The sequence below is a fragment of the Gracilinanus agilis genome, chromosome 6 (genome assembly GCF_016433145.1).
Source record: "Gracilinanus agilis isolate LMUSP501 chromosome 6, AgileGrace, whole genome shotgun sequence".
Lineage (NCBI taxonomy): Eukaryota > Metazoa > Chordata > Mammalia > Didelphimorphia > Didelphidae > Gracilinanus > Gracilinanus agilis.
Genome location: NC_058135.1, coordinates 203,568,432 through 203,589,632, shown reverse-complemented (window position 1 = coordinate 203,589,632; position 21,201 = coordinate 203,568,432). Strand labels below are relative to the sequence as shown.

The following is a 21,201-nucleotide window of genomic DNA, read 5'->3' as shown; positions in this document are numbered from 1 at the left end:
GCCACAGCCAAGCCAGGGATTAGGGAAGGCTATCTGATGATCTTGAATGATGATGTCAGTAAATTCTCTCAGCTCTGTTAACAATGATGGTGATTGTTATCTAGTGCTCTCAGTAGGATAACAGGATACAGGTTTCAGCCCTACCTTTCACCCTTCACCTCCCACCTTCCCAAGACCCTGTTTCAATCTGAGCCAGCTTGTCTTGTCACTTGGGGTTATTTATAGGGCGGGGCCAACTGCTTTTTGCCCTTGGCTCATGGCACCTGGGGACATTCTGAGGTTCTCAACTGCCAGTCCTGTCATTCAAAGTGGAATCCATCTTGTCCCAGATAATGATTTTAACACCTGTTATTATAAACCTATCTTTTTCCTGATTAAAGACTTGGTTTTTCTGACTACTTTAGTAGTTCTGTGTTTTTCCAAGTTGACAATATTAATAAAAAAAATTAAAGAAAAGGTAGAATAAGTTGCTCCCTGAAATCTAAACCAAAGTTTTATGTAATTAATTTCTGTACCCTTGAACCTATGATTCCCAGCACCCCTTTTTCCTGCTCATGTTGTGTGCTGGTGTAAGGAGGATATAAGTTTGGGGTAGCCCCACCTCTCTGGGTTCTGTTTCCTGCAATTGGAGTGGCTGTCAGCAAGTCTTTTAAACAGGCAAGGAGAGCTTGGTCACTTTGGTACCCAGGGCATTGTGGGCTCTGCAAAAAGGGTGTGGATAGCCCCTGGCATAACTACCATAGCCTCTAAAGTGTGAAAAGTCTGCCCTACATGCCAAGTGTTCAATCAGCACTCCTTTCATGGCAAAGCTTTTGGTGGGCATCCTCTGGCTTACACACCTTTTGAATACCTGCAAATTGATTTTATCACTATGCCAAAGGCTGGACAGTATAATTTTTGTCTAGTCATAGTAGATCAATTGACCAGATGGATGGAAGCCTTTCCTACCACCCAAGCCACAGTAGCTTTTGTCACCAAGGTGCTCTTAAAAGAGATTATTCTTTACTTTTGTCCTGTCTGTACATATTGATTCAGACAGAAGAACTCATTTTACTGATTCAGTTCTATCTCTGGTATATTCTTTTTTGGGGATAACTCCCAAATTCCATGTACTGTATTATCCCCAGAGCTCAGGACAAGTTGAGAGAATCAATAAAGACCTTAAAACCATGACTGACAAATTGTGTACAGAGACTCATTTAACATGGTCTGAAATTCTCCCTCTGGCCCTATTTTATCTTAGAAGCAGGCCCAGAGGAGATCTACACATCTCACCATATGAGATGCTTTTTGGACACCCCCCTGTTAAAAGAAAATGAGGGGATGGATGAATTACCTGGGGATGAGAGACAGACTCTCACCCACAGGCCTCTGCATGGGTGCTGCTAGCAGAAAGGTTATGCCTCTCCCCACCTTACAGGCTTTGCTGGACTAAGCCTGTCAGTTGTCTCCTTTTAACAGCTGCCCAGGCAGGGAACCACTGAGAAATTGTATGTGTAGTCACCTTCTCTAGTTCCTCAACCTGGGGTTGGGATGAATATTGAATAATGCTGTAGATCTGACTGCGTGATTGTCTCCCCTTCCCAAGGGCTTTACATACATTCACCACTGAGGAAAGGTACTTTGTAACAAATGACTATATTTAATTCTAACTTAACAGGGTTAGGAACAAGGGAAAGGATTGAAGATTTGGGGATCCTATTGCTAAATGTCCAAATAAGTGATCAAAGCTACAGAGATTGCTAGATCAGGTAGAGACTGGAGATTCTTCACCCTCTCTCTAACTCTGGCTTGACTTGGCCACAGCCAACCCAAAGATTAGGCTCACAGCTCTGTTGATGATGGTTGTAATAGCTCTCTAGCTCTCTCAAGCAAGGCAGATGAGTTGCAGGTATAGGGCCTAACCTCCCTCTTGACCTCCCACCTCCCAAGATTGCTCCAGACTGAGCTGTCTTGTGCTGTGCATGATGGGTATTTATAGGGTTGACTCCAACTGACTTTTGACCCTGGCTCATGGCACCTGGGTACATTCTGAGGTCTCCAACTGATGGTCTTGTCACTCAAAGTGTTAACCATCTTTCCCAGGAATTCATTATAACACCCCTATGCAGGTCAGGCCTTTCTCTCCTGCATATACATCATTGCTAGAGAGAGACACTTCCTTTGCCTTATATACAGGATTTGCAAATCAAATTGCGAGAATCCATGAATCCAGAGCTGCTCTACAAGCAGGTCCTATAGACTTCTTGCTCCATGACCTACACCCAGCAGACAAGGTATATATAAAGAACTTCCAGTGCACTGGGGTGACCCAGCCTGCCTGGGAAGTTCCCTTTCAAGTCATGTTAACCACTACAACAGCTATTAAAATTGGAGAAAAGGACTCTGGATTCATTGCTCTCATGTAAAAAGAGCACCTTCTACAGACACTGAGTGACTATATCTTATCACGCTTATTGTATTTGATGATTATTTTAGGCTTTAATTTTGTTTTATTAAGTTCACATATTGATCTAATCTAATATATTCTGTTAAACTATGTCACTTTTAAGTTACTGTGTTTTGGCTACTAACTATATATGTTCTGATACACTGTTTTTACTTGTACCATCCTACTGTCTTTATTTGTAATGCCCTATACTATAAAAATAAAATGAATATAGAAGGATAGTTTTTAAAATATTATGGTTTTTATAAATTTATTGGTAGCCATTAGAAAAATGAAGTAACATGCCATGCTAGCTTAGGCTGTTTAAAAGACCTGCCATTATCTGCTGCCACCATGCTGCTTCAGAAGGAAAAAAGGAAATGCCAGTCTTGGCACTTGATTTTATCCTGTCTACATCATTACATAATTGTCTACATTAGTGATGGGCAAACTATGGCCCCCAGGCCAGTTGCAACCCCCTGAAATATTCTATCCACCTGTGAGACATTATTCCTAATCCTAAGATTAATACAAAGAGTAGGATACAATACAATGAAACTTCAAAAGAGTAGCCTTAGAAACAGACTGACAGATGAGCATTTCCTTTCCTTTGGACCCCTCTTTAAAAAGTTTTCCCATCATTAGTCCAAGTCATGAGAAGTCAGTGAGTTCATGGGAAATGGAGTTCAAAGACCCCTAAACTTCCATAGGAAGCCAGTGGGCTCACAGGAAATTTAGTTCATAGACCTCAAAATTTCAATAACACATCCCCTCCCCCTGTGATCCTGTTGGGGAGACCAGTCACCCCAAAAGGATCATAAAAACATGACTAACTTATAGATTACAGAAATTTGGGGATAAAAGAAAAGAGGACAAAACCAATGATCCAATGATTGCTAGGCACATTGACAAAAAGCCAATTAGGGGGCATACCCCTTTGGCATAAGCATGTGCATTCAAAATAAATGCATTCAACTCCCCATAGTTCAATCAACTGTACCCCAAAGTTCATTTGAGATCTTCTTGATGCAGTTCAGGTTTAAGCAGGCATCTTTGTGGTGCCTACTCCAAACAGGTTCGTTGTCTGGATTCTGGGGAGGTAGTAAATTTCTTATCCTGAAATTACCCTCAAAAGAATTTAAACTTTACATTATATATTATAATACATATATTCCCTCCAGAGGAGAATTAGTAACACATTCCTCCCTAGAAAAGGGTAAAGGCCAACACCCAGATCAACTAAGGATACATGGCCGATTTATGGGGTTGTATGAGTCGATTGGCAAAGAAATAAAATCCAAATAAAAGAGGAAAAAATAACTTGTGAATGAAATGTAAAATGTCAAAATCTTATGTGCAAAAATGTAAGTAAAAGAAAAATAAACTTATAGCAGTTCCTTGAATCAAGGCCCAATTAAAGTAATTTATGTAATTAAGCAATAACCCATTTAGTAACCATGATTACAGAAAGTTGCCACACTTGTAAGAAAAAGAAAGGACCAAAGTTTGTGTGAAAAAGGGAAGTGTCTTTCCCTGGTCTTATTTGCCTTAACTCTCAGGGATAGGGAGAGCCAGAATGATAGCCAACCTTTGGTACTTGACTAGGATGAAGCTCAGGGAAGTCTGGCCTCTAACATATGTCAGAACAGCTGCAACTCCGAAACCCAAACACTAGGTTCAAGTCCTTCAGTATTGGCTTAGAAAGTTTTATCAATCCTACCTGGATAAGTATGGTCTTTTTTGAGCTTGTGCTTCTGGCACTGTGCAGTTTCTCATCGATCCCATTGGAATTGGTTGGTCTCCATGACCTTGTGCTTTTTGTACTGAATGGTGGCTCTATTGTTCCCCTCTCCTGGAATCAGACAGAATCTTTAATCACAGTCTCATAATATTTACTAATTCATGGTAGGTTTTCATAGACTAAAGCTTTTTGGATATTTATTATTATTATAGCAAATCTATATTTATATATTAAACTTATATTACTGTAAAATCAAAAAGAATTAATATTAATAATGTGTACTTTAAGTACAAGAAATGAGAAAAAGTCAATTATTCTATAAATAAAAAGAAAAGCAATAAGAACATTAAAAATTCAGGGGAAAACACAATGTTCTCAAATACAAAAATGAGAGAAAAAAGAAACTCAAATACTGTATTGTACATACAAGGAAAGAAAAAATATAATAAAAGAATGTTTAAAAAAATAAAAAATATATAGCATAAAATCAGTGAAAAGTTTCTCACCCAAAAATGAGATCTGTTTCCTTTTAAACTTTGCCATGAGGATCGGGAAGATAATGAACAGCAGGCAGGAATAAGCTGCTGGAGCTAACAGCAAAAGCATGGCTTTTGCCAGAAAAGTAACTTTCCCCCTTTCCCCAAAAGCCACTGAAAGGAAAGTAGCCAGGTGGTTGGGGAGAACAGGGAGGAGAGAAAAACCAAAAACACAAAACCAGCAGAAGTAAGCCAGCCATGGCAGGAGAAGCATGGCTTGCTCAGTTTTCTGAAAATTTGAGGATTTTTTTCTCCAGACTTCAAGTGGTTGCTACCAGTGTAAAAAATTAAATGAATATAGAAGGATAGATTTTAAAAATTATGGTTTTTATAAAATTATTGGTAGCCATTAGAAAAATGAGGCCACATGCCATGCTAGTTTAGGCAGTTTGAAAGACCTGCCATTATCCACCACAACCATGCTGCTTCAGGAGGTAAAAAGGAAAAAGTGCCAGGACTGGCACTTGATTTTATCCTGCCTACATCATGCAGAAAGACAGGAAGCCAGTGAGCTCATGGGAAATGTAGTTCAAAGACCCCTAAACTTCCATAGGAAGCCAGTGGGCTCACAGGAAATTTAGTTCAGAGAACTAAAAAGTTCAATAACATAATACCTGGACTGGAGATAATACCATTGTAAAAGCCCATAGTCAAGTTGAGCAAACCTTTTCTGTTGCAAAAATTTAAGTCCTTATGGATACTGGATTTGTCACCAGATCCATCAAGGTCACATATTGCCTATACAGCCTTTTGTGCCTTTTTGCCTTTGCTAATTATCACGTAGATGATGAATGTACTCCATCAAACTGGTTACAGCCTGTATCAGTAACCTTTGTAGAATTTATGAGCCCTTGTAATTTTAGGGATTTTGGTACTTTGAATGTACATTAGTTTCTATACTACTGTTTTACAAAGCTCTTATTTGGTAAAAATCATTTGCACTCACACTATGGATCATGGCCAAGTTAAAAAGGAAATGGTTCTCACTTTTTAGTAAGAAACCTTTGTATTCTGCCTCCCTTTGGCAAACACAGTGTGTCACTGATTGTAAACTATATATTTTTGATTCTTTTAAAAAATTTTTATTGTTGTTCTTACTTGTATGTGTAATAGAGCATTTGAGTTTTCTTTCTTCTCTCATTTTTTGTACTTAAAGCACATGTTACCAGTATTAATGGTTTTTTGATTTTGCACTGATATAAGTTTACAATATCCATTATATCCAAAAGCTTTAGTCTGTGGAAACCTGCCATTGATTGTTAAATATGAAACTTTGATTAATGATTGTGTCTGATTACAGGAGAAGGGATCACAAAAGAACCATTTTAAAGTGCCAAGAAGCACAAAGTCAAAAGAGACCAACCGATCCCAGTGGGATTGACGAGAATCTGCACCAAGACAGAGGATTTGTTTGAGGTTCGAGGTTGCTGCTGTTTGACATATGTCCAACGCAGGTCTTCCCAATGCCACATTCTGACAAGTACCTAAGTTTGGCTACCACATTGGCTACCATATCCCTATATAATAGGAAATAGGCTTTAAAAGCAGATTTAGAAATTTGGCCACGCAGGCTGGTAGGAGCTAAAGTTTCAACCTGGAACACAGCAAGGGGCTAAACACAGTGGACTCTAGTTAAAGGCAGTTGGGGGTTTTGAAGGAGTTGGGAAACCACTGACCTGAGAGCCTGTGGATTTTGAGTATCTCTGAGCAACATCTGGAACATCTCAACTAGCAAGATCAAGAACAGGTTGAGAATACTGTCTTATTTGGTGGACAAATAAGATCGGTCTCCCTGACTTCTCTGAAGATTTATGTGGCTGGAACCTGCGCTCTTGGACAATACTTGGACTGATACAGATGAGGAAGACCATCAGACCATCTATGTGAGATCCCATTAGTCCCTTGTGTCCTGGCTGCCTGCATAGTGTAGTGTAGGGATTTCCCAGACCTTTAACCTTTAACCCTGAATTGATTTCTTAGTATTTTAGAGTAGTGTGACCTCTCCCACACCTATTACTCTTAAATTATCTATTCAAAGTGTTTTTTACTTCCTATTGTTTCTTTTCCATATTAAGTAAAGTATCCCTGGTTGAGAGAATGTCAGTTTAACTGACTAACGGTCATTCCCCAAACCTCACATTTCTAGTTGGGTTTCCTGTGTTTACCTGTCAGTTATCCCTTGTCCAAGCATTCCTCCTTTTCCCCTTTCTCTAAACCCAGTAACTCAGTGTTTTAATTATTTACCCATTAGACCTGAGAGTAAAGGTAAAATCAGACCAGAGAATGCTATTTCCCATTTGCTGGTAAAATCTAGTCCCTTTTCTGTCTTTCATAAGTGTGGCAATTTTCTGTAGTCCTGGCTGCTGATTGGATAAGTGCATTTTGTTGCAATGATCCTATAGGCTTATGAGACATGAATCACTTCATAGGGCCATGATTCTAGGACCTTTTATGGGCTTATTGTTGCCTAGTCAGAATTTTATATACTATTTAATTTTGATTTTTTTCTTTTCTTCTATTTGTTTTTTTTAAATTTTTTTTTAAAATTTCTTTTGACAATTTATTCATATACCTCATAACTCAGCCATGTATCCCTAGGTGATCTGTGTTTTTGTCAACACCCTCCTCAGGGGGATTGTATAATTATCATATAATTCTAGTTTTATACAAATTTTTCTTATTTGAGAGTATAGGATAAGAAACTTTAGGAGAAGAAACTTGCTACCTCCCTGAATCCAGAAAGTGAACTCTTTGGAGAAGGTGCCATGGAGATGCCTGTAGAAACCTCACACTGCACCAAAAGATCCAGAATGAACTTTGGGTTGTAGTGAAATTGAACTGTGGGGTGGTTAAATGCATTTATTTTGTATGTACACTCTTTTTTTTTTTTTTTTTAAACCCTTGTACTTTCGGTGTATTGTCTCATAGGTGGAAGAGTGGTAAGGGTGGGCAATGGGGGTCAAGTGACTTGCCCAGGGTCACACAGCCAGGAAGTGGCTGAGGCCGGGTTTGAACCTAGGACCTCCTGTCTCTAGGCCTGACTCTCACTCCACTGAGCTACCCAGCTGCCCCATGTATGTACACTCTTATGCCAATGGGGACTCTCCCCTAATTGGCTTTTTGTCAATGTTCCTAGCAATCATTGGTTTTATTCTCTTTCTCTTTTATTTCCCCTTTGTCCCCAAATTATTGTATAATTTCCCCTTAGAAAGTGCAATGTTGTATGTACCTCTAGTTATAGATCTTTAGAGATGTAAGTTGGCTATGTGTACTGATTCCATTGGAAAACTAGGCATGTAAATCTGGGAGATTTCCACATGCTTGTTTTCCATGGGAATCACAGTGAGGATTGTGTAATTATTTTCTGTACCCTTCAACTATGATTCTTAGCACCCCACTTTCCTGCTCACATAGTGTGCTGACATAGGAAGGATATAAATTTTGGTATAGCCCTACTTCTCTGCCTCTGTTTCCTGTAATTGGAGCGGCTGCCAGCAGGTCTTTTAAACAGGCAAGGAGAGCTTGGTCATGTGGTCTTATTTTGTTAGATAATTACCTTTTTATTCCTTTACTTCTAGTGATTATTAATAAACTTTATAAAATATAACACTTGGAGCACTAGACATTAATTTAAATCCTACAGCTTAGTAGAAACTCCTATGTCAGACTTTATCATTGAAAATCTTTCTGTAATGTATTAATAGTTTCCTGCTTTAGCAAAAGGATGAATAAAAGCATGGGAAAATGTTATGAACAAAGACATTAAGGCTTGTTCCAGAGGACTGATAAACCAGTTTGGCTGGAGGAGTCATGGAGTGGAATGTCAGAGCTGGGAGGAACCTTGGAGATCATCTAGTCCAACCTTCTCATTTTATATTATTTTTTTTTGAAGGCCTTCAAACATTTATTTATTTAGTTACTCAGCTGTTCATTTATTTATTTATTTGGCTTTTTAAAAACAATTTAAATATTTTATTTTTTTAGAAAAATTTTCCATAGTTACATGATTCTTGTTTTTACTTTACCCTTCACCCCCCCCCCCCATATCCAATGCACATTTCCACTAGTTTTAACATGTGTGATCAATCAAGACTTATTTACATATTATTGATAGTTGCATTGGTATGGTCATTTCGAGTCTACATCCCCAACCATGTCCACATCAACCCATGTGTTCAAGCCAACCTTCTCATTTTAAAGAGCAGGCTACAATCTCAAACAAGTCAAGTGATTTGATTGTGGTCCCAGATAAAAGGGCAGCTCTGGGACTGGAAACCTGGTCTTCTAAGCTCCCAATTCAGTGGTTTCTTCCAGTATATCTCCTGATCAAGGAAGGAATTAAGAATAGACTGAGACAGATGCCTAGAGGACAGAAATCATCTTTGTTTTCTGATCCTAGGGTCATTGGGGCTGTGACCACCCTGGGGAAATAGTAATAGTTAGCATTTGTCTAAAGGCTTTAAGGTTTGCAAAACACTATATGTACTCTCATTTGATTCAGTAATACTATTAGGTAACTGCTATTATGATCTCCATTTTATAAATGGGGAAAATTAGGTTGAGAGACCCTGTTCAGAGTCAGGTAGTATCTGAGGCACTATTCAAACATAAGTTTTTTGAATTACCTGCCTTCTCTAGGAAGAAGGAAGGGAGGGTGGGAATGAAGATAGATCAAAAAATGTCGGAAATGATTACCAAAAATTTTATTAAGAGGGTAGTTAGGTGGCTTAGTGGATTGAGAGCCAGGCCTAGAGATAAAAGATTACCAGGTTCAAATCTGGCCTCATACCCTTCATACCCTTCCTAGCCATGTGACTCTGGGTAAGTCACTTTTTTCTTTCTTTCTTTCTTCCTTCCTTCCTTTCTTTCTTCCTTCCTTTCTTTCTTCCTTCCTTCTTTCCCCTTACCTTCCATCTTAGAATCAATACTGTGTATTGGTTCTAAGGCAGAAGAGTGGTAAGGGCTAGGCAGTGGTGGTCAAGTGACTTGCCCATGGTTGCACAGCTGGGAAGTGTCTGAGGGCAGATTTGAACCTAGGACCTCCCGTCTCTAGGCCTGGCTCTCAATCCACTGAGCCACCCAGCTACCCCCTCTTCTTTCTGCCTTGGAACCAATACATCGTATTGATTCTAAGACAGAAGGTAAGGTTTTGAAAAAAAGTAAAGAATATTGTACTGACATGTAATTTGGGAAAAAACTCTAAAAAACACAAGAGAACACTCTATTCATTGAACTGCCTTTGTGCCCCTTTGTGGTCCCCTTCTTTCATTCTGAAGGAGAAGGAGAGATGAAATCTCAGGAGAAGTATGCAAGCCTTCCACCAAGGTGTGGTCAAGGAAATCTAAAGGACTGAAAGGGCTATGGATTTAGGGGACTTTGAAAGGGCTACTGTAAGGAACAAGAGAGATCACTGTCAAAGATCTAGGAGGCAAAGGCAAACTGTTTTCTTCGACCAAGTGATTTCAGCTAAGAGATTAAGGAGATCTAGAGATTCTCCAGGATGGGGGGAAGGAGCAGAGAGGAGTTCCTGGGGCAAGCCTAGGGAAAGGCCAGAGAGCTGTCTCTCCTCTTTGTCCACAACACATACCCACTGCTGTGGCTCTTACCCACTGATGCCTCTATCTCTGACAGGGATTAGATATGCCAAAAAGAAAGTAGCTAGAAGATGTAAGGCTACAACAATAGTATTGCAGCTGCCCTTGTTTGTGAAGAATAACAGTGATGACACTCTTCTTCATCCTATTTCCTGGGAGGGCAAGTATATATTCTAATGCTGTCCAGATGAGAAGTGATAAAGGCTTAAATTAGGGTGAGTAAAAAAAAAAGGGTTAGACTGAGATACTGCTGCTTATCTTTCATTTTGAAGAGGACCAATGACATCATGAGGTGATGTCATGACTTGTGAATGAATTGGATTAAAGAGAGGTAGAGTTTCACAAAGTTATCAGTTTTACTCTCTTTTCCAGAGTCATTGAAGTCCAATGACAAGACAAAACTTAGAATGACTCGTGATGGCCCGGGATACAGTGGATGACCTTGGTACCTTCATTGTCTCTCTAAGTTTCAGCTACCAAATTGTTCTCATGCATCCATTCCATCAATGGAAGCCTTCACATTCTTGGGTAGACATCCCCCTAAATCAGTGCTGGATTTGATGCCTGCCAATTACCCTCAACTTGGTTTTGGTCCATCTGCTGAGACAGTTATACCCAGGTATGACTAATGCACTAATTATAGTTTCTTGGAGCTACAGGTGGGAGCTGGGTGGCAGGTGCCTGAGCAGCCCTGAAAAGGTTCTAGTCCTTTTGGAACATCCTATATTCTCCATTAAGATATTGTAGAGATAAGAACAAGATAACAAGATATGGAGAGAGAGAGAGAGACAGAGAGAGAGAGAGACAGAGAGACAGAGAGACAGACAGACAGACAGAGAGAGAGAGAGAGAGAGAGAGAGAGAGAGAGAGAGAGAGAGAGATAGCTGGGATGATGCCAAAAGCATCAAGAATAATTGGAAGCTGTGAAACTGGGAGCCTGGAAGAATAGTGGTACACTCCACAGAAATAGAGAAGTTCAGAAGAGAGATGTAAGTTGACAGAAAAGGTAATGAATTGTTTCAAACTTGTCAAGCTTGAGATGCCCTTGAAACACAGTTTGAAATGTTTAATAGACAACTGTTTAATAGACAAGTCACTGGATCTGAGAAGAGAGATACATTGGCCCTCTCAACAGGTCTGTGAGGTAAGCAACTTAGTTTTTATTATTATCATTTTAGAATTGGAGAGGCAAAGTCTAGAATCCTGACTTTTCTGATTCTAATCCAGGCTACCCTTTCCACTACATTGGAATTAGATTTAAAAAAAGAAAAAAAAAGAGGAAGCAAGTCATTACCCAATTCCAGTGTTTAGGGTTTTAGTATTTCACTAAATGCTCCTCCCCCCACCCCATTCATTCAAAAAGAAGTGCCTTTGGCTTAATGAAGGTAAAGATAAAAAGAAGGGTTTGCATATTTAAGTCTTGTGGTTAGTAGAGAAAGGGAAAAAAAAGAAAAAAGGAGCAGGAAAGGAGAAAGTCCAAAATTGCTAAAAGAGCACAAACTTCTTCCTTCTGGGCGGTTGGTTGGTTGTTGAAGCTTTTAAAGGTATTTCCAAGGTCGTACAGTCAGCCGCTGTAGAGACCTTTTCCCTTTCCCTGCAGGCTGTAAGCCTCACTGCAGGGAGGTGATTTTCCTAGCTTGGAATTCATCCATGGAGCCCTTTAAGCTAGTCCTGCTGCAACTGAAGCTCTTTCTGATACTCCTGATGGGAGCAGCTGATGTGTGTACGGGAGCTGGAGAGAAAGGATGGAAGGGAGAAGGCACTACCCCCCATCTGGAGAGTATCTTCCTGGGCAGATGTAATGAATTCATCTCTCTGGGGAATCCAGAACTCTGGTGAGTCAGAGGGAGTGTCTCCTTCAGAGAAAAGTTAAGTATTGCCTGGTGGAGGGGGAAGGACATTTATCTGGTGGGGAAAAGGTTGTGGTGGTGAGAGCCTTGCTAGGTAGAGTCTTGGTCAGCCCAACTCTCTTTTGCGTTAAAAATTCCTCTGACCCTCAGCCTTTCTTTTTTCTTCTCTTTATATTTTTATTTTATATCTCCAAGGCAGAATTCCTATCTTAGGAACCTTGGGACAAGAGACTTTCTTATTTAAAGCAATGTGAAAATGGACTTCAAGTAATAATAGCAATACCCTAGAATGCCTGACAGTTTACTACTGACTTTTATGTATCTTCTATTTAAGTAGGTCTTACAGTTCCAAAGCTTTCTAGTACTCCTTTGGCAAAGACAGCACTCTGGGACTGTCCTGTGCAGACCAGGCTAGCCAAGTTCAGAGGGCTTTTCACCAGGGGTGGATTAGTTTTACCAGTTGATGTTTTTTTTTCTGGCCATAGAAACTCATGGAGACTATACTTCAAGGTTTAGTCGTGGGCATCCTTCCTTTTGTGTTCTATACCATCTCACCAGTTCCCATGGGCTCAATTATTATCCCTGTATAGATATGATAGCTATATTTCTAGACCCAGTCTCTTTCCTCAGCTCCAGGCCCCCTATCACAAGTTTCTTGGAAAACTCAAGACTCCATATACCATGTAGGCATCTCCAAAACAGAACCTATCTTTCCCCCCAAACCTTGCCCTCTTCTAAAAATTTCCTATCACTGTTGAGGACGTGGAAAGTGGATTTTGGGGGAGAACATAACTGACTCCATTTTGTCTTATATTTGCTGTTATATTTTTTGCTCTTTGAGAGAGGTATTGAATGTCTCCTTCACTCCCACCCTTCCCGTTATCATTTTATGATTACAAAAAAAAAAAAACAAAAAACCCAACAACTCAGGACTTTAAATAGTTCCAGGAACTCACCCTTACACCCCTATTCCTTATCCTATCTAATAAGTCATATCGTAGGGGCTTAACAAATACTAATGAACTAATTGACTGATAAGGAGGTACTATATTTTCTTTGGTCTGGCATAAATGACTCAGCAAAGGACTCACTCTTTCCTTAGAGTATATACTATTAAGTATTTCCCCCTACCTATAGGCCCAACCTGATCTCACACAAAACTGCTTTGTAAGAAACTTCTCTCCATTATAAACTCTGGGACTTTTGTTCTTCTCCTTATCTCTCAGCATTTTTGTTTTCCTGTTCCTTTAAGACTCAGCTCTAGTTCACCTTTCTTTCCCTTTGAGTTACCTTCCTTTTACTCTAATTAGTATCTTATACTGTATCTAACTAGTTATTTTCTGTATCATATCTAGCAAGCTATTTTCATAGTTATTTCTTCCATTAGAATGTAAACTTTTTGAGGGCAGGGACCTATTTTTGCCCTTTTTTTTAATTCCCAGCTCTTAGCAGCTTAGTGTCTGGCTTTATATATCCTTAGTTCATGCTTTATATATATATTTAGGCACTGACTGCTAAGAGAAAATTGTGATGGATGGATAGCATATCCATCAGGACTGGGAAAGGAATAAGCATTTATATAGTGCTTACTGTATACCAGATACTTTATAAATGTTATTTCATTTTATTCCCACAACCCTGTAATGTAGGTGCTATTATTATGTTCATTTTGTAATCAAAAAATGGAGGTAGGAAGAGCTATGTGTGCCCAGGGTCCTATAGTTAAGAAGTATCTCAAACTAGATGTGAGCTTACAACTTCCTGACTCCAAATTCAGTACCACTGAGTCATCTAGCCCTTCCTCCTTCCCCAGTTATTTTGCACTTTGTAAATATTTTGGATTTATTTTATGTATATATTATTCCTTGACAATAGAAATTAAGTTTCAGTAAAATGTAAACTTCTTGAGCGCTGGGATGTTTAAAAAAACTTTTTTTTTCACAACATAGAGTTATAATAGCTTATTAAGTACATGGTAGATGTTTAATAAGTATCTTTTTTCTTATCACCTATTTTTTATTCCTTCAATTTATTTTTCTTGTCTTATTGTAGCTAGCATTTCTAGTATAATGTTGGATAATACTGACAGTTTCATGAAGTTAATAAGTATTTCTTTAATCAGATTAAAGTCATTGATCTTTTGAAATAATCAGTACCATTGCTTGATTTTTTTTTTCCTTATAGGGACAAAAACTGCTCAGCAATATGGGAAGCCTTTAAAACTGTGTTCCACAAGGATCCTTGCTCTGTATTACCTTCAGACTATGACCTTTTTATTAACCTCTCAAGACATTCCATTCCCAGAGATAAGGTACTCTTTTAATTATGTGAGACCCGATTTCTTTTCTTGAAAAACACGTATATATACTCAAATACTCAAATGTAACACTTGATATTCATCTCCTGTGAGCCAGTCGACTCTAGCTGGTCACAGACTTGGATTCACATCTATGGGGAATATTTTCTGGAAAGGATGCCCTCCATGGAGCTTGAGATTCCATGATTCCCAGTATGAAACTGGGAGCCTTTAAAGTCAGCTCAGGTTCAACTACTCAACTATTCCTGTCCTAACAGAAACCTAGGCAAACAACAGAATGAAAATCAGCAAGAATATGGCATTACGACAGAAAAAAAAAGTAGGAAACCATTACAAATATTCTTTGCATTCACTGCCTAAATGATTTCAATCCTCCCTTTCTTCCTCTTCCCCAGCATAGCCCAAACAGGAAGCTTCTTCTTCTCTGGGCTGTATTTCTATCTTTATGCTCTCATGAAATCTCTTTTGTCCAACTGTACTGACCAGGGCTTTATTTCCCAAGAGTGTAAAAATAAAGCCCTGGTCTGACAGACTTAGGCTTGCTACATAGTATGCTAAGAAATGTAAGGTTGCCATTTCCTGATACTTTTCCTCACTCTATGATGACCAAAGCTCAAAATTATAATGTAGCATCTTCTTTGGGCTCAGTCCCCAACTCACACTGGCACTAACAGGTTGAGGACAAGAGAAGGGTGGTTGTTTCTATTCTTAAGGTCCTACAGGTTACCCTTTGGGCACTTATAGTTCCTTTTTTTTTTTTTAAATCCTTACCTTCTGTCTTAGAATCAATACTGGGTATTGGTTCCATGGCATAAGTTATTGATTCTAAGACAGAAGAACTGTAAGGGCTAGGAATTGGGGTTAAGTAACTTGCTCAGGGTTACATAGCTAGAAGTGTCTAAGACCAGAGTAGAACCTAGGACCTCTCATCTCCAAGCCTGGCTCTCTAATCATTGAACCACCTAGCTGCCATGGTACCTATATTTCTAATGCTGTAGTTTATGAGCCCCCAACAGAGTGCTTCCTCTTATCAATAAGCCAGTAGATTCTATTCTTAGCAAAGGCATTTGCTCAGATTGAATAGCAAGACCAGTAATTATAAAGCATCTCCCCAAACCCCAACCTGGGCCGTACTCATAAATTCATGCAATGTCTGGAGGGAGAGAAGAGTGAGCAAAAAAAAAAAAAAATTCAGTGGTAACCAAGCACACGTATAGGGAACATGTGTGGCAAAGCAATGGAGCTGGGTGAAGCAGGTCATTCGGCTGCTCTCCTGGCTGTCTCATCACTGGATCTGGCTGCTGCTGGGCTGAACTAGACAGATCTCTGGGTCACTGGTCACAGCTGCTCTTGGGAAGTTGAGTTGGCTTTTAAGGGCTTATAGATAGGGTTGAGAAGGTTACTTAGCCAGTGAACTATTACTGCCCAGGTTATTCCAGGCAGATGACTAGACAAATACATTTGCTAGAATCTAGGTTTGATTTTTAACAGCAAGCTGATCTCCACTCTCTTTAAGCATCCTGCTCAGCTCAGTGTTAAAATCCATTTTTCAACTGGAGTGTTACAATACTCTTTTAATTTGGAGAATGGGCATTATTAGCCTCTCCTTTTTGACCCCTTTAGAGCATGGACTCTGAGGTTTTATTACCTCTGGGCACATGGTAGTTGCTTCAGTTTTCAAGTTCTAAAAGTAACCTTTTGGGTACCTATATTTCTTTCTTTCTTTCTTTCTTTCTTTCTTTCTTTCTTTCTTTCTTTCTTTCTTTCTTTCTTTTTTTTTTTAAATCCTTACCTAATTCCAAGGCAGAAGAGCAGTAAGGGCTAGGCAATGGGGGTTAAGTGACTTGCCCTGGGTCACACAGCTAGGAAGTATTTGAGGCCATATTTGAACCCAGGACTTCCCATCTCTAGACCTGGGCTCTCAATCCACTCAGCCATTTGACCTCTTGTGCAATACCTCTTGGTTGAGAAATGGCTTCCATTATTGAGACTCGACATTTATTTATTGTGTTCTGTCCAGTTAAACTTCCAGAACTCTTGTCGGGTTTTATGAAGATAAACAGCCTAGCAGAGGACAAAGTTTGGAGACAGTTTGTGCCCTGGCCTCTTCATATGCAATTGAGTTATTAAAGCATTATCATGCCTTTTCTATGGTCTAGGATGTTTCCTTTGCCTCTTGGTTTATATTTCTGTGTCTTTCTCCCTTAGGAGCTTTAACCATGTTAAAGTTTAAACAAAATACTCCCTTACATCAGCGGTCATCTTTTCAACATAAGATTATGGCTGTGATTACTGTTAGGGAATCTGATTCTTCTAACCTTAACCTTGGAGGAGAGAAATCTGCCTGCACAAACCAGTCAATATATGGAAATTACCATTCCTTCCTTATGAGTGGAATGTCCACACCCAAGTTCCAGGTTACTGGGGTGAATCAGTCCATCTTCTCCTATGTCCTAGTATTGGCCTGACATAATTTATCGCTATCACTTGGAGAATAAAACAGAAAAAATTCATCATTAGTCTGACTCAAAGAACTATGAATTTTTTTGAGGTGTAATATGAGATATAATTTAATAGGGTTGGATGTAAAGTCTTACACATGTATGCTAAAATTCAGTAATATGAATACAGTATGTCTAGAAACAGTGGCTAGTTAATATTTTTTTTACCATTTATTAATATTCATTTTTAACATGGTTACATGATTCATGCTCCTATTTTCCCCTTCACCCCCCACAAACCCCCCACCTATGGCCAATGCACATTTCCCCTGGTTTTAACATGTGTCATTGATCAAGAGCTATTTCCAAATTGTTGATAGTTGCATTGGTGTGGTGGTTTCGAGTCCACATCCCCAATCATGTCCGCCTCAACCCATGCGTTCAAGCAATTGTTTTTCTTATCTGTTTCCTCTCCTGCAGTCCTTCCTCTGAATGTGGGTAGCATCTTTACCATAAATCCGTCAGAGCTGTCCTGTGTCATTGCATTGCTGCTGGTACAGAAGTCCATTGCATTCAATTTTACCACAATGTATCTGAATCTGTGTACAGTGTTCTTCTGGCTCTGCTCCTTTCACTCTATATCAATTCCTGGAGGTCTTTCCAGTTCACATGGAATTCCTACAGCTTATTATTCCTTTGAGCACAATAGTATTCAATCACCCGCATATACCACAGTTTGTTCAGCCATTCCCCAATTGAAGGACATACCCTCATTTTCCAGTTTGTTGCCACCACAAAAAGCGCAGCTATAAATATTTTCGTACAAGTCTGTTTATCTATGATCTCTTTGGGGTACAAACCCAGCAATGGTATGGCTGGATCAAAGGGCAGGCATTCTTTTATAGCCCTTTGAGCATAGTTCCAAATTACCAGCCAGAATGGTTGGATCAGTTCACAGGTCCACCAGCAATGCATTAATGTCCCAATTTAGCCACATCCCCTCCAACATTCATTACTCTCCCCTTCTTTCATTTTAGCCAATCTGCTAGGTGTGAGGTGATACCTCAGAGTTGTTTTGATTTGCATTTCTCTAGAACTATGAATTTTAAAAGAAATTTTAGGCACTAATATTGTAAGTGATTTCCATTGTATAAGGACAGAAATGGTTTTGCAATGTGAGCTTGGGTGAAACAAGGCTGTTAAAAGAGTTATTGTGTGTAGGAGGCAGCTATGTAACAGTGGATAGAGTGCCAGGCAAAATCAAACTGACTTCAAATCCAGCTTCAGGCACTTATTCACTGTGTGACTCTAGACAATTCATTTAACTTCTGTTTTGCCTTAATCCACTGGATAAGGAAATGGCAAATTACTCCAGTATTTTTACCGAGAATTTGATGAGGTGATGAAAGAGTTAGACATGACTAATCAGCAACAAAAATTACATGTAAGGTAACATGATATACTGGACAAAATTCAGGAGACCTGGGTTCCCATCTCAGCTCTTCCACTTACTAGTGTTATGGTTTTAAACAAGGCACTTAAACTTTTCTAAAACTCAGTTTCCTCATCTGTAAAATTAATATCTCTTCTATCTACCTGTGACAGGCCAGAACAACCTATTGTTTTTGTTTTGACTAATTCTTGCTGCCATATATATGCTTCCTCCTCATGGCTGGCATCCCTTCTCTTTCCAGGAAACTTCCATGCCTAGTGCTTCTCACCAATTCCTATTGTCTTTCTATCTATGGTGTCATTGGTAGGAAACCAATCAGACACACCTGAGGGACCACATTCCTCCCTATAAAACCTTCTGGCCTTTATTAAGTTTGCTATTGCTTCAATATATGGAGCTGTCCCAGTATACAAGGCAGCGCTACAGTGTGTCATGAAATAAAAAGTGATGGATGGGGGCAGCTGGGTAGCTCAGTGGAGTGAGAGTCAGGCCTAGAGACAGGAGGTCCTAGGTTCAAACCCAGCCTCAGCCACTTCCCAGCTGTGTGACCCTGGGCAAGTCACTTGACCCCCATTGCCCACCCTTACCAATCTTCCACCTATGAGACAATGCACCGAAGTACAAGGGTTTAAAAAAAAAAAAGTGATGGAGCACTCAGGTTTTCTACTCATCGACCTAGGAAGGGTAACAAGAACTTGACAGAATTTCAGTGTTCCCCATCTAAAGGGTAGCCTTTATTAAAATTTTAAAATTTTAATTAATTTATTTAATTTAGAGCATTTTTCCATGGTTATAGGATTCATGTTCTATCCCACTCCCTCCCATAGCTGGTGCACAATTCCACTGTTTTACATGTGTCACAAGACCTATTTCTGTATTATTGATATTTGCACTAGGGTGCTGATTTTTGAGTCAATATCTCCAATTATATCCCCATCCACCCATGTGATTAGGCAGTTGTTTTTCTTTTGTGTTTCTACTCCCACAGTTCTTCCTCTGAATGTGGATAACATTCTTTCTCATAGGTCCCTCATAGTTATCCTGGATCATTGCATTGTTGCTAGTAGAGAAGTTCATTACATTTGATTTTACCCACAGTGTATCCATCTCTGTGTACAATGTTTTCCTGGTTCTGCTCCTTTCACTCTATATCAATTCCTGGAGGTCATTCCAGTTCACATGGAATTCTTCCAGTTTATTATTCCTTTGAGCACAATAGTATTCCATCACCAACAGATACCACAATTCAGCCATTCCCCAGTTGAAGGGCATACCCTCATTTTCCAGTTTTTTGTGCTCAAAGAGCGGGGCTATAAATATTTTGTGCAAGTCTTTTTCCTAATGATCTCTTTGGGGTATAAACCCAGCAGTGATATGGCTGGATCAAAGGGCAGGCAATCTTTTTTTTTTTTAATAGACTTTTATTTTTTATTTTTTTACATCTTTTCCATAAATCCCTCAGAATTATCTTGGGTCATTGCATTGCTGCTAGTACAGAAGTCCATTACATTCAATTTTACCACAATGTATCTGTCTCTGTGTATAATGTCCTTCTGGCTCTGCTCCTTTCACTCTGCATCATTTCCTGGAGGTCTTTCCAGTTCACATGGAATTCCTCCAGTTTATTATTCCTTTGAGCACAATAATATTCCATCACCAGCATATACCACAATTTGTTCAGCCATTCCCCAGTTGAAGGACATACCCTCCTTTTCCAGTTTTTTGCCACCACAAAAAGCACGGCTATAAATATCTTTATACAAGTCTGTTTATCTATGATCTTTTTGGGATACAAACCCAGCAATGCTATGGCTGGATCAAAGGACAGGCAGTTTTTAGAGCTCTTTGGGCATAGTTCCAAATTGCCATCCAGAATGGTTAGATCAGTTCACAACTCCACCAGCAATGCATTAATGTCCCAATTTTGCCACATCCCTTCCAACATTTATTATTTTCCTTTGCTGTCATTTTAGCAAAGGGTAGCCTTTTGCAGGATTGTTATCTCCCTTTTCCATCTAATAGCAATAGAAGTTGAAGTAATCTTTCTTAATGCATTTGTGAATTCCTGGCCCCTGGGTATATCCATGATTTCATCAGCTCATCCTGAGGCATTTCATATTGATACTCATGTCTTCCATTCTGTGAGTTAAAGTGTACCTTGATAAAGGTTTACTGCTTTTAGATTCTCTGGGCAGTCTATCTGTTTTGTTAAGGTATTGCTAAGTCTGAAAACAATTCTAATGAAGTGGATCACTATCTTACAGCATGGTTGTGAGTGTAAATCATGACCCAGAAATTTCTTGGGGATTATATGAACCAAATCCATTCTGGGATCATTTCCTTTCTTTGGTTCATCCCCACCTCCCCCTGAGTTTTTACAGTAAGGACCAAAATAGTTTTGGTATGGCTAAGTGTCTAGATTTCCCCAAATGTGGGTGGTGGAGTTCACAAATATCACATAGAATCTCAATGTAGAATATGATTCTCAATCAACCAATAAGCATTTTTAAGTGCCTACTACATGCCAGGCACTGTGCTAAGTGCATAGGAAAGTACACCACAGAAAATGAATAAGATGAAGGATTTGCAGGAGGCGATGAACAAATAAAATAAGTATTCCAAATAACCTATTAGATTCCCTTCTCTAGGTAAACATACTTTAGGGGGCTATTAAACATGTAATTCACCTTCATTTTGGGGGATACGGAAATGAATTAGTATGCTTCATATATCTTGTCCCGTAGCATGGCTTTAGTCCTTCAAATGAAGGTTATTTTCCCCTTGGTGGTCTTCTCTTCCTCTTCAAAAGACACATAATTGAAGACATCTCTCTAGGAGACC

The 21,201-nt window shown here is 39.3% G+C and overlaps 1 protein-coding gene across 1 annotated transcript in view; it reads left to right on the top strand.

Moving 5' to 3' along the window:
* Nucleotides 1-10,716: 10,716 nt before the first annotated feature.
* Nucleotides 10,717-21,201, top strand: part of BST1 (bone marrow stromal cell antigen 1) — a 36,348-nt gene continuing 25,863 nt past the window's right edge. Inside the window, 3 exon segments of the mRNA XM_044681757.1 lie at nucleotides 10,717-10,744; nucleotides 11,900-12,134; nucleotides 14,334-14,460. Of these exon segments, the coding sequence (XP_044537692.1) occupies nucleotides 10,717-10,744; nucleotides 11,900-12,134; nucleotides 14,334-14,460 (390 nt within the window).